The sequence below is a fragment of the Pteropus medius genome, unplaced genomic scaffold, assembly GCF_902729225.1.
Source record: "Pteropus medius unplaced genomic scaffold, Ma_sr-lr_union100, whole genome shotgun sequence".
NCBI classification, from domain to species: domain Eukaryota; kingdom Metazoa; phylum Chordata; class Mammalia; order Chiroptera; family Pteropodidae; genus Pteropus; species Pteropus medius.
Genome location: NW_024340695.1, coordinates 3,916,936 through 3,930,996, shown reverse-complemented (window position 1 = coordinate 3,930,996; position 14,061 = coordinate 3,916,936). Strand labels below are relative to the sequence as shown.

Sequence of the window (14,061 nt, the reverse complement as noted above, 5' to 3'; positions counted from 1 at the left end):
AATTTGTAGTACTATTTCTGGTTTGACACATCTCCATGCAATGTTCACTCTCTTGTTATAGTATACTTTCTAAAACATAAATACAATAAATACAAGGGGTGTTTCTTACCTTCATACCTTTAGGATTGCTGTAATTTCTGCTTGAAATGTCCTTTACTTTTCTTAGCCTAACTATCTTATCCATTCTTCAAGACTCAAAAAAGTGCTCTTAAAAGCCTCGTTATCTTTCTCATCTTTCGTTTCTTCAGACTGGTTAGGTGACCCTTCTTTCCAGACCATTTTGAGCATAATTCTGGCATAGCATTTATCCTAAACAAATTGCTTTTTTTCTTATCTGTCGCCCCTAGACAATGAGCAACATGAGAAAAGCAACTGTATGTTTTCTCTCTCTATCCCTTGTATCTAGTGTGGTGTCTCTTAAGACATACTATGAACATATTATGTTTTATGTTGCTAGATAAAGGATCAGAAAAAAGGTGGAGATACATGAAATAATTCACAGAATCCAAAAATTTCTAATGGGTTATACCAAATTTTTCTTTAACAGCTTTCACTTTTAGAATTTTCTACTCATAAAAATATCTCATTAGCTTTTGTCATAGCTGTGGAAATACTGAGTTTCTATTTCCTACTTAGATTGTTTGCGTCTAGCAGCTACCCCTTCACTAGTAAATTTCCAGAAGTCCCAAATATGATCTTAATAAGCAAATTATTTGTTTGACTTTTTATAATTAACACAAATTGTGAATTTATATACAGTTCTTTAAACTAATCTCTACTAATTTTATAATGAGACTAAGAATCATAGTCTTATATCAAATCTAATATTACAAGAAAATATTATTATCCTTCTCTGCCTTGTTAGAGTTATTTCTTTCTACTCCCAAAAGTTAGCAATGTCACTCCTAAAACACTTCCAAATGGTTATGCAACTTTGAGTGATAAAACAATGAATCCTTGCTATTTCTTGAAGGAAAAGATACTAGATAAAATTATCTATCCCTAGATTCATTATTGTTATACAATGAGTAATAAGAATCTGATTATGTTGAATATATAATCCCAAAGATGTTGCTCTTTAAAAAAAAAAAGTGTTTAGAGGATTCATCAAATATTCAAGCTGAGTTTAGTTAATTTTTTTATACCAGATAATGTCTACTCTTGAATCAGATGAAATAAAAACAATATTAATTTTTTTTTGTCAAACGACTCTGATAACTCTAGTCTTTTTAACGATTCGAAAATCATCTTGTCCCATGTATAGTATTACAAGTTTTTCTTTTTTTTAAAAAAATAAAATCACAGATAACATGCAAGCATTATAAATTGTGATTCTATGTTATAACCACAACCATTTCTAATCAATAATATATTGCTTATTATTTAATTAATATGTGAAATTATACCCATTATGAAACTATTTTCTTGATCATAATGTGTATCTTCACTGTTTATAATGAAATTAGTATGGAACTGTAGGCAGAATGTGCCCTAGAAGTTGCTAGTAGGTGCTCAGATATATTATCTAAGCTGATATCTTCATTAACATTAAGAAGAGTGTTCTAATAATGTGTTCTAAATAATTTATAATGAATACTTCTTTCAGTATTTGCTATATGCTGTGTTATTGTTACAACACTAAGAGCAACAGCTTTGTTTATTTTTAATATCTGTCTATTTTCCTAAATTGATTTTTTTTATTTCCAGAAAAGTAAAGTTACTATACCCATTTTTTCTTTATTATCAAACCTAGCACTCAAAATTTAATTTCTTAAAACACAAGTTATTTTTAACTTATTAGACTGAGTATTTGTCAAATTACTGTTTATTTCTACATTAGTAAAATTATGAATATGTGGTAATTACATTTACCCAAAATTGTACTAAAAGTTTATATGTATTTATGGAAAGGCTTTTAAGAAAGATAGTGAGATTATAAAGTAGTATGTACCTCTGACTCCTTTTATAACAAGAAATAAAAATCAAACTGGTTAAGCCAATTAAAAAAACTCAAACTAAGTTGTAGAGAAAGATCTAGATCAGTAAACACTAAGAGTTTTAATAGTAGTTATTCTTGGATAATAACTATTTGTTATTGTTTGTGTTTTCTAGTTTTTCTTTAGTGAACATATATTAAATTTGAATTTTATTATTAAGGATGGATTTTGAAATTTTGATCTTAAAGAAGTCAATCATGGGCAGTGAATACACAATGCAATATATATATGCCTTACTGTTGAATTGTACACCTAAAATTTACTGGATTTCGTTAACCAATGTCACCATTAAAAAAAAAAAAAAAAGATAATCAAAGACAATCATTCCAAAAATACATTTTTGCAGTTAGAAACCCTGTTGGCGTCACTGGCAGATTAAAATTAGAAGCAGGAATAAAAAAAAAAAGAAAAAAGTAAAATTAGAAGCAGGACACCTGAAATATAAAAACAGACAAACAAACAAAAAAACACCTGGAGACAACTGGAGTTCTAAATTCTAGTCCCAGCTAATGACTAGCCTCTCTTGTTCTATCTCCCCATCAGGAAAAACAAAAAAGGAGAAAATTCCAGATTTAATACATGGTAAATGTTTATTGAATTTACGGTATTTGATATTATCTATAATAAACTTGATAACCCTGAATATTCCACTTAAATGTATAATTTTTAACTTTTAGGGAATAAATTATAATTAATAAGTATCCGAAATTATTTGCTAAATTTAATTTTGGAAAATTTGCTACTTTGAGTTTTTTATGTTACCTCTAACATTAATTTTATTGCACACTTTGTGTTGTAATGCTTAAAAGTACTTAGTTCTACATTTTAATGTAATACATTAAATATCACAGTGAGAGCCACCATGTTTATGTCTTGAACTCAGTTGTTTGTTCCTTCTGGTTTTGTTGCATGGAAGTCAATATGCCCTCACTAATCAGGGTAATATCATAAGCAATAACTCGGAAAAGGAAGCAGATTTGTATAGAGACTTGTAGCAATCTAGGTTTAATAGTCATGGAAAAAGAAGTAGAGGATAATAAATATTGGATGTTTTATGTCATACTGAAATATAATTTTAAAAGTATAATTGATATGTTATTTTAAAGAATTCTTTTTTCAAAGAATTAATATAAAAATGACCAAACAAAAAAGTCTTTAAAAATCACTTAATTGATTTTTCCACTTTTAAGGTGTTATAAAAAAATTTTACAGGCATAAACATCTATACTTACATCTATAATATGAAAGAACTGTAATTTTTTTTAAAAAATTGCCAACTGAAGAGTTATTAACCCTTCTTTCACTTAACCTCTGAGTATATATGGATGGTTTTATATAAATAACTCATCAGTTGTCATTTACTTAAAACATCTAATCTGGTACACATTCTGTGAGAATTATAAGACTCAGGACATTTCCAGATTAGCATATAAATTAAATTTTTGAATCAGTCATGAAATTTAAATAAAATAAAGCAACAGCTTCTGTCCTGGTAGCGAAAATCCTGTAGTTATTCCCCAAGACCTGTGCTTTTAATTACAGGTGAGGAAAGAAAGTTTAAGATAGCAAACAAAGGAACATAACCTAATAAACTGAAATTATTTGGCAATTAGGAGTTTGAAATATGAAGAATAGAGTTTGACAGTCATAATTTGAGATCTCCATATTCAAAAGTTTGGTCAGAATTTGAGTTACTTTTAGAATCCTTGAGTAACTGCAGTAAAATTCAATTAACCGGATTTCTTAGGTAACTTTTAGTGTGTATCACTGAGTTTTCATGGAAGAACTCATGTTCACAAAAAGTGTTGAAAATTTAGTTTCTCTTCACTCCCTATGTCTGATTCCTGATGCTGAGAATATTCCTTTTTTCTCCCAACAAATGTATTGAGCACTTCGATCTATGAGATTAAATAACTAGCTACATGACCTTAGTCTAGTTTTCTTTATTGAAAAATTGGTTAAGTGAGTTAACCATAAACTTTTATGAAATTTGAACACTTCTGAAAGGGGAAAAAAAGGTACTTTTAATATTTATTGTGGGAGCAACAGAGCAAAGTGAGATTGTCTCAGACAAGCCATATTAGGATGGTTTTGAGGATTAAACGTGACAATAAACGTAAAGTATTACAACAGTGTTTTTAGCACAGAAAATATTATTATTCCCTGAAAATGTCTTTAGCCAAAGTTCAAGAAATTATGTTTCATCTATTTCTCTTACAGTTCTTGTCAGGCAAAATGTTATAAATCTAAAGAATTATTTTAACTGTCTTAATTTAACTAACCAAATATTTATTGCTTACTATGTGCCAGTCACTGGGTCTATATGTATAAATAAGATGAAGTCTTTGTCTTTGAGAAATTAGTCTAAATATTAATATGTAATATAATATGTAACAGTAATTCTCAACTGGAGCTACGCAACAGAATAACTGGGGAGCTTTAAAAAAAAAAAAATTGTGATACCTCACTCCAGTTCAATTAAATCAGAACCTCTGAGGATTGGCCCATGCACCAATATTTTTGTAAAGTTCTCTGAGTGATTCTAACAGGCAGCAAAAGTTGTGAACAGAGTCAACAGGAGAAATAAATAAGCAAAGAACTGGAAAACAATGTGGTAACTGTTACAGCAGGAATGTAGAAGATGCTAAGGAAGCAAACAGGAAGAAGTTCCCTATTATAGGGTAGGAAGAGAAAGTTTATGGAGGAGATAGATGCCTGAGCAGAATCTCAAAGTATATGTAATAGTTTGCCTAAAATATAGATGGGAAAGGTAATTCCAAAATGAGAGGAGAGTATAAATTTATTATGGGATCTGGCATTGAAGCTTAATGATAGGCATAAGCCAGATGTGAAATGCTTTATATGTCCTTCTAAGAAATTTGAATATACAAGTGGTATTTATTGCCTTAGTTGATACTTTCAGAAACATTTTGTTGATTATATCTTTTTTGCATTTACTATAAAAGGAGTCACTTATATATAAAACAATTAAAATTTGAAAGTCTCACTCCATATTGTAGAATAGGAAAATATCAGTGAAAACTTGTTTTATATAGAAATAAAATTTTAAAATGTTTTTCTAATACCTATAATACAATTATTGTTGAAAAACAATGAAGATATTCATTTACAAGTAACTTAGTAGATTTTGTTAAAATAGATTTAAAAATTCCTATAAAGGATTTGTTCATTCATTCATCCATTCAACAAGTATTTAAGTGTCTACAATATGCTAAGCTACTTGGGAAGGTGGTGGTGAACAAGAAAATCTATTTCCTGAAAAATTTTTAGTTGAATATTCAATTCTTAGTCTGTTTAGTAATTGTATCTTCTGTATCTGTTTTTATATTACATAGTATTCTGATTGGAGTTGAATATAGTTTAGAACAATGATTTCAAGCATTGTATTGTTGACTTTGCCAATCCACGACAAAGTTTTTATTGGATTGCTACTGCACAGTGAGGACAATGACAAGAATTTGGGGTATATTGAAGTCTTCAATATTAAAGGCAAACTTAAAAACTTTTGAATAACATTCCTTTATGATCTTGCAGCAAAAAAGGCTTTCTTAAGAAATACTGATATGACTACATTAAAATTTAGAACTTTCAGTTCATCAAAAGATGCCATAAAAAAAATGAAAAGGCAAGCCACAAATTTCAAAGATGTTTATATTACATATTGTTGATAGATTTTATTGATAAAGGATTTATATGAAGACTATATAAAGAAATGTTAATCAGAAAGAAGAAAATCCAAAAGGACAGTTGCCCACAAATATACATTGCATAGAAAAGGAATAGCCCATTACTTATAAAAAAAAGTAATCAGGACAATGCAACAACTGATGGGATATAAACTTTTACAAACATTTTGAAAAATTTTTAGTGTCTTGTAAAATTGAACATGCACATACCTATGATTCTGCCATTCCATTCCTAGATATATATCCTGGAGAAATTCTTGCAGACCCACACCAGGGAACATAAAAAGAAAACAAAGTAGCTTTGTAAGACAGAAAAACAAGTAACTAGTCTGCTCAACTGTGTTGAATAATGTTGAGTGACCACTGTTATTGGCAGCATAAAGCCAAGTAGTATGAAAAGAGTGGTTTCAGTGCAGTGATGAGTTTAGAAAAAAAGTAGAAAGTGAGGAAATGGAAGCAATGAATGAACATAAGCAACCCTTGACAAAAAATTTTCAGTGATAGAGAGTAGATCGCAGTGGTTTTTGTTTTGTTTTAAGGAGGAAATTCTGGAACATTTTTGTTCATGTCAGGAATGAGTCAGAAAGAGCTTTATTTCCTTCAGTAAACCATTTTTTTATCACCTACCCCATTGTTCAGGCTTAAAACTAGGAGTCATCTTTGATCCTTTTTTTCTTTTGCTTCTCTCCCGCATTCAGTCTATCACAAGTTCAAGTTGTCAACTCTAATTTTAAAATAGTATACTAAATTCATCCATGTACTTCTTACCACTGCTGTAGCTTCCCACCAGTGTCTCCAGTGGTCTCCTGTCCATTCCGAACTTTTCTTCTATAACTCATTCTCTACACAGCAGAGTACTGCACTCCTACTTTGGAATCTTTTAGTGGTTCCCTATCATTTTTGAAATAAAATTTAAACTCTTTACCTAGCCTATAAGGGCCCTACATGATTTGGCATCTGCCTATCTCTTTGACCTCATACCTTTTTCCTTTGCTCACTATTTGAGTCACACTGGATTTCTCCCAATTCCTTGAACTCACTAGGTTCTTTCCTGCCTCAAGCCCTTCAGACTGTATTCCCTTTCCTTGGAATACTTTTCCTTAGATCTAAAGATAGTGCTGACTCCTTTTTGGAATCAGGTTTCTGCTCAAGTGTCACCTCCTCAGGCAAGTTTCTCTAATCACTCTAACAGGGCCTTTCATCTTACTATTCCATTGCCCAGTTTTAGTTTTCTTCATAACACAACTATCTGAAATTGTAATGTTTATCTACTTTTTTTTTTATCTCAGAGTTATTGTCAGTCTTCCCCACGAAAATGTAAGCTCTATGACAGTAGAATCTTGTCATTTTTTAAGCAATGTACCAGTCCCTAAAGTAGCACCAGGCACATGTAGGTACTCAGTAAGTATTCGTTTAGTGAATGAATGGCAGAAGGAAACTACCCAGGCTTTGTATCCTCTTTAATCATGAAATAATTATGTATTTAATGAAAACAAAGATGGTTACTTTGATAAATAAGTATACTCTTTTTCCCAGAAATCAAACTACATAATTCAAGCATAGTTAATTGTTCATTAACTTATAAAATTTGTGTGTAGTATATATGTATTGCCTTAAATTTATAAATACTTAAACATTTATATATACTTTTAGCTTATATTGTTAATTTATAAAAGGGTAGAACTGTGAAAACATAATTCTTTTATTATTAATCTTCTTTATCATTAAAATAGTTTTTAGACCAGTTAGTAAAGTTTACTTTGAGAATGAGAATGTGAGGATATTTTAAAAATTTATATCTATTAATATTTGAAATGTGAAATATATATTTTAATGCCAAAAATAGTATTATACTAAACAACTCTACTTTTCTCTTTTCCCAGGATATTATTGCTGGATTCCTATATACCATTTTAATCTTAGCTATCTTCTATCCATTTGTGGACCTGATTGACAACTTCAACCAAACTCACAAATATGCTCCTTTAATCATCATTGGGCTTCATTTAGCCTTGGGGATCTTTTCTTTCACTCTTGACACCTGGAGTACATCCCGAGGAGACACAGCTGAGATTCTAGGAAGTGGTGCTGGAATTGCATGTGGATCTCATGTTACCTATAACATGGGTCTAATATTAGATCCTCCTCTGGATAGATTACCTTTAGTTGGGCCTCCCATTACAGTGACTCTGTTTGGAAAAGCCATATTGCGGATCTTCATAGGAATGGTATTTGTACTAACAGTCAGAGATATAATGAAAAAGATCACCATTCCTTTAGCCTGTAAAATATTCAATATACCATGTGATGATATTCGAAAAGCAAGACAGCACATGGAAGTTGAACTTCCTTATCGGTATATTACCTATGGAATGGTCGGTTTCTCTATCACGTTTTTGGTTCCTTACGTATTTTTCTTTATTGGTATCTCTTGATGGAGAAATATTGTTTATAAGAAAGAAGGGTATCAGTTATTAATATCTAAAAATATATTCTAGTTAAAAGCCAAATCAGAGTTAGGCTTTTGCAGGAATTTAACTTAAATAATTATTTAAGTAAATTCATGAGTCATTGCATTTTATCATCCAGATGTTTTAGGTGAGCTGAGCTATTTCAGCACTGAGAAAATGATAAGTATCCATTTAGAATGTTCATGTAATATTTGGAGAGTTTTGTGCTGTTATGGATTCAAGTTATATATAATATATGTTAAGGCATATAATTATATATCTAATATATGTTATATATAAAATAACATACCTGAGTTTTTTAAACTGTGGGGATGTATTATAAAATCATTAATAATATGCAAATAGCTGTGCCTGTGTATTTGGACTTAATACAGGTATATTGTTATTAACACATATATTTAATGTTTATTTACTATGGGAGCCATTTCCTAATTAAATTGCATAATTACTAGACCGGAATTCATATGCTACCACATTGATTTACTGCCTCTTTTTACACTGCCATCACCTTTCATGTTACCCAGGATGTTGAACATGGGAGGCATTTTTAATGGACCAAATTTTCAGAAAAATTCTTTTTTGGATACCTTTTTAAAAATTTTTTTTCCAGTTCTGTACACTGTGTTGAATGTACTTTATTTGCAGTTGTTCTGGACTTCAGTTTAATAATTCAGGTACTGAATTTTATTGCTTGCTAATTGTGCCTTTCTGTTGCTGTATTGAGAAATGCCATGTATACTGTGATATAAAAATAAGATGCTAACTTAAGTTACATATAATCAGGCAATATTTTTAAAATATATGTCAAGCTAACAGGGCTAGAGTAAAACACTTAATTCTTTAGCCTTTGTTTAGAAAGAAGTGTGGAATGGGCTAAACTTTCTAATTTATTGGGAAACTAAACCGATAAATATTTCCATTTTTGTAGGTATTTTTCTGTGCATTGTAAGTTATAGGAACAAGATATATTTTTTGTACATTGTCTTGATTGTTTATACGTAGATGTTTCCAGTGAATGGAAATGTAATTGAAATTTATAGATGGGACAATGCACATGCATCATATGTAAACAAACCTTTTTTCTAAATTACTTGGAAAGGATTGGATTTAACAGTTACCTTTTAATACCCACTTATTAGCTACTTAAGGTAAATGATAAAATCTAAAAGTATCAGTATTTAGATCCTATTTCAACTTTTTATTTTCACAGTGGAAAATTTGGGTATAGTATTAAACTATTCTTTATTCTGTTTGTGCCTTTATATTTTGAAGTATAATTAGGTTAACATTATTTATTTGTAGTAAGTTTTTCATAAAGAGGAGAATTAACTTTCCATATACATGAGCATCAGGTATGGAATTACTGACTTTAGTGCAATATCTGCCTGATTATCCAGAAGTATCACTTAAGATGTTTCTATTTTGGGCAGCATAACTATTTGAGCTCATATTTTTATAATTCTGATTGAGAATTTAGGGACATGGTAATTTTTACCAACATTAAATCAGATAATTTTAAATAAGCAACTAAATTTGGGACCTTTACTATTAGTTAAAAGGAAACCAAGGCACTTGGGAACATACCGGTACGTTACGAAATGTGCAAAGAACTTTTATTTCAAAATGTGTTTAATGAATTGAGTTTTTGGGACTCTTTCCTATAATGTGGGTCTATGCTATCTTATTAATTTTTATATCCAGCTTTAAAGATATTTGAAAGTATTCCATTTCTTTGTTTTATTATTTTCTGTTCTATGATAGTTCCATGCTAAATGTATTTAAAAATAAAAGCCAAATTCAGGATTGGAAGGTGTTTTGTTTTGTCTGTCTTCTATGCATTTGTCTCTGTATTATCGGCTAAAGATTTATGAAGTGTCTAGGATTTCCATTTTAGCAGGCTTTCTCCCTGAAGCATTTTATTCAAAATCAGAGTACTGTTTTCAGTAATAGAAGGCACTGATTAAATATTTTTTAATATTCTGTCTTTGAATAAATATTTGGAATGTACGTTAAAACTTGTGTCAGCGTTCAGTAACTTTCATTCCTCTAACATTCACTAGGAGCGCTAGCTCTGTATGAAACATGTTGGGAGATGCACAGGTGGATCAGACATGGGATTATACCTGAGATTATAATATGTTAGACCAGACATTTATGCAAAGAGCCATAATCTAAGAAGAAAGTGGTCAGTGTGCCTGGTACATTATAAGTGCTCAATAAATACTGGGAAAATGGATGGATGGATGGATGGGTGGGTGGGTGGATAAATGGATATATAGGGATAATGCCATGTAGGAGGAGAATCAGAAGAGGAATAGATCTACAGCTGAGAGAATTTAGGAAAGCTTTGTGAAAAAGATAGCCTTTGAAAGACAAGATTGATTTGAATATCTAGAGATTAGAAGGGGAGCTGGGAAAATGCCTTATGGTGGTGATATCTTGTCATTTCTGCTTCAATATCAATTTTCCCCCCTCTCCCTTCCAACTGAGGGGTAGAGCTGATATGTTCAAGAAAATGTGGGAAATTTATTTGGTTGTCATCGTGACTAGGATGGTGGGGAAGGGAGACGTCAGAGAATACTGCTGCACTTAGTGGTATGCTGGCCAGGGCTTTTAAATATATTGCAATAAAGAACTTTTCTACCCGAAATACTGACAGTGACCACATTGAGGTAAAAGAAGCATCATTACAAGGTTATAAACAAAGTGCTGGCATAGATAGCTGCACATGTTTTCTGCTTTTGTAGCCAAATCAAATGGTGTGACAGGGAAATAAGATTGGAAAGGCCTATAGTGGATGCTGAGTAGACAGAAGCTAAACCTTGGTCTTAAGGAAAGGGGGGCTCAGTCAAGGTTTTTGACTGAGGGAATGATCTTGTCATATCTGTGCTTTAGGAAATGCCAAACCTCTACTTTTCAAAGTCTTTTAGTGAACCCACATGTGAAGTGGTAAGTTCATTTTTTAAGCTAAGAGATTCTATATTTTAAAAGCTGCTCCATATTTAAAGCATGATAAAAATACAATGCATTCACCAAATTATGCTGGGACAATTGTGTTTCCATTTAAGAATTAAAAGAAACTTTAAGTTAGATCCCTGTGTAATCCCACAAATTTGAGATGGTTTGAAGAATTAAAAAAGTATAAAGATGTTAGGAGAAAATGTAAAGTTAGGATGTTAGGAGAAAAGCTGAATACTTTAGGAACCCTGGGGTTGTGGAATCTTTTTTTTTTTAATTTTTTTTTTTTTTCAGTAATAGACACTGAAGAAATTCTTTAAAATTCAAACTGACCTTGGGTTCCATTTATGATCGATATTACATTGTATTTTTAGTAAAACATTTCATAATTTCTTTTAAAAACACATAAAATGTTTCGGTCAAATCTGTGGCCATCTGTACATAGTTGACTGCTAAACATTAATTCATGAATTAATCATAATAAACACTGAAACGGGTACTTTTTCAAGCAGAATAAACATGGCTATTTCATTTTGTGATTTTTAAAATGCCATGATATGTGAATTGCAAAGACTGGATCTGCCAGAAACTTATTATAAGACCTAATATAAAGCAATGCTACTACGGATTTACATAATTATTTTATTTGATAGCTTTCTTTATAAGTAATTTTTTAAAATGCGTCTTTCAAAGACAACAAAGATTAATTCAATGATATAAATATAATTTAAAGGATATTTTCATAACTTTATAAAGATGAATATGTAAATACTAAAATGTTTTTATTGTGTATAATTGGAGTGTTTTTATTGCTGTATAATTTTATATAGCAAAGATTTTTTTTGTTGCCACAGCAGTTTTATTCTTAACCAAGAATGTTTACTCTAGATTTAAAAATCAAACTTTTTGTTAATGTCACCATAATTAAAATAATAAAATTAGAAATTCTAAGTCGATCACCTCCACAATAAATAAAATGGATAAATAAATAAAAACCAAACTATTTAATCTGGACATCAGTAAGGGCCAATTTTTTAAATTCAACTTTATAGTTAAATTTATTTTTCTGAAGGGAGTTTTGATTGCTAAGGAGATATTTTGAGAAAGGGAAGAGGCAATAGTTTGAGAAAGAGTAACAACATAGTATGCTGGATATTTTGTCAAATTTCGGTTATATTTTTCTAGTTCTTTCTATTGTATACATAAGTTAAGAAAAAGCTTTTACACTTGAATTTTGATTGTGGTTACATGAGCTATAAATAGCACAATAAAAATAAGTTTTAACATGCTAATTGTAAAGGACATTTTAGAAAGGTCTGAATATTTAAGCCCACCTGACCACTCCAGGTCTTTATAAAACATTTTCTCATGAGTCACACAGTAGGGAAAATTCAAAGAAAAATAAATGAAACATTAAAATAAATTTTTTTTAGTAAAAATGTTTACAGAAATAAGCACTAACTAGCAGGTATTTCCTAATTTGCCCTTTTTTCCTTTCATCATCTTTAATTTTGGTGCATTTTCCATGATTGTCTAAAAAGCCCAGCCCCTAGTACTGCAAACAACAGGATATGATAGAATGTTTGTTTTTTAAGTGTTTTCCCCCATTTTCTGAAAGCCAAATTAATTTTAAAATTGCTTTATGACCTATACTGAATGTTCATAATATCTGCAATATCATTAGGTTTATTTTCAACCTTAAATGTCATAAAGTCCTTTATTTTAGTTTAAAAGTTCATACACTTACCAACAGATTCATACAAACAGATCAAACTGCTGGTTACCAGAGGGAAGCAGGTAAGGGAGTTGGCAAAAAAAAGGTGAAGGAGAATGTAGTCAATAATATTACGACGTCTATAGCCATGCCACTTTGAACAAGCTGGATGTCTGATCTCAGAAGCTAAGCAGGGTCAGGCCTGGTTGGAACTCGGATGGGAGCCCACCTAAGAAGACCAGGTGCTGTAGGTGTAAAAAATAAAAAATAAGGGGTTATAAGCTGACAAGGTCCTTGCAATCTGTGAGGACAACCAAGGGTTGCCTTGCCTAAAATAATAATAATAATATTGTGATGACTTTGCACACTGACAAATGGTTACTAGACATAGTTTTGATGGCATCATAAGGTATATAAATGTCGAATCACTGTATCGTACACCTGAAACCAATATAATGTTGTATGCCAACTATACTTTTAAAAAAAGTCCCTAAACTTAACAATTATGTGGTTTGCAATACTTGACTTAATACATAAAGTTTCCTTTGTTACATAATCAGTGACTTTTTTTAGATACATGGATTCTTAAAAAAAAAAAATTAACATAATAGTATTACCTCTTCAAATAGGTTTATCCCTTGTCCTAAATTATAGCTTCTTGTAACTGAAATCCATTGTAACGCATTTATGTATTTTAAATTTTTTTGTCTTCATCTCTATGGTATAAGCTCCATGAGGAAAAATAGCTTGTTCCTCTATTTACTCTGCATCCCTGGGTTATAGCAAGCATTCAATTAATATATGTTGAATACTCAGTCCCTACAAAGGCTTCAGCATGTGCATTCTTCTGGGGAAAAATTCTACAACTTTCTTCAGATTCTCAAAAATGTCAATGATCTAAAAAGTTTAACTGTTTTAAAATTTTAAGTTGTAAATTTTTATGCTTCTAATTTATCTGGTTAGAATTTTATCACTTTATGCAAATATTTAAAATGTTTTATGTGTATTTACTATAATTCCCTGTTGAATAGAATGCAATTTGTATCTGAATTAGTTTTAAGATATTTTCTTTAGAATTAAGACCAAATCTGGAAAGAAAATATTCAGTATATATAGGGATATAACTTTAGTTTTTAATAATATATAGAAATGTGTTCATTAGCATATTTGTACAGTTGCTCTTTAATCTTTCATATAACAAGCTACTTCACAAG

The 14,061-nt window shown here is 30.5% G+C and overlaps 1 protein-coding gene and 1 long non-coding RNA gene across 3 annotated transcripts in view; one reads left to right on the top strand and one right to left on the bottom strand.

Moving 5' to 3' along the window:
- The window catches only part of SGPP1 (sphingosine-1-phosphate phosphatase 1), a 33,526-nt gene extending 23,336 nt beyond the window's left edge, over window positions 1-10,190 (top strand). Inside the window, exon 3 of the mRNA XM_039864612.1 lies at window positions 7,588-10,190. Coding sequence (XP_039720546.1) covers window positions 7,588-8,139 — 552 coding nt within the window. The 3' untranslated portion in view covers window positions 8,140-10,190. The remainder of the gene's footprint in view (window positions 1-7,587) is intronic.
- Window positions 1-14,061, bottom strand: part of LOC120603825 (uncharacterized) — a 42,599-nt gene that overhangs the window by 2,463 nt on the left and 26,075 nt on the right. Inside the window, exons 2-3 of one of the 2 annotated variants that reach the window (XR_005653178.1) lie at window positions 12,881-13,092; window positions 5,915-5,960 (exon numbers count right to left, since the gene is read on the bottom strand). This is a non-coding gene — a long non-coding RNA (uncharacterized LOC120603825). The remainder of the gene's footprint in view (window positions 1-5,914; window positions 5,961-12,880; window positions 13,093-14,061) is intronic. The other variant, XR_005653179.1, reaches the window with a different exon arrangement.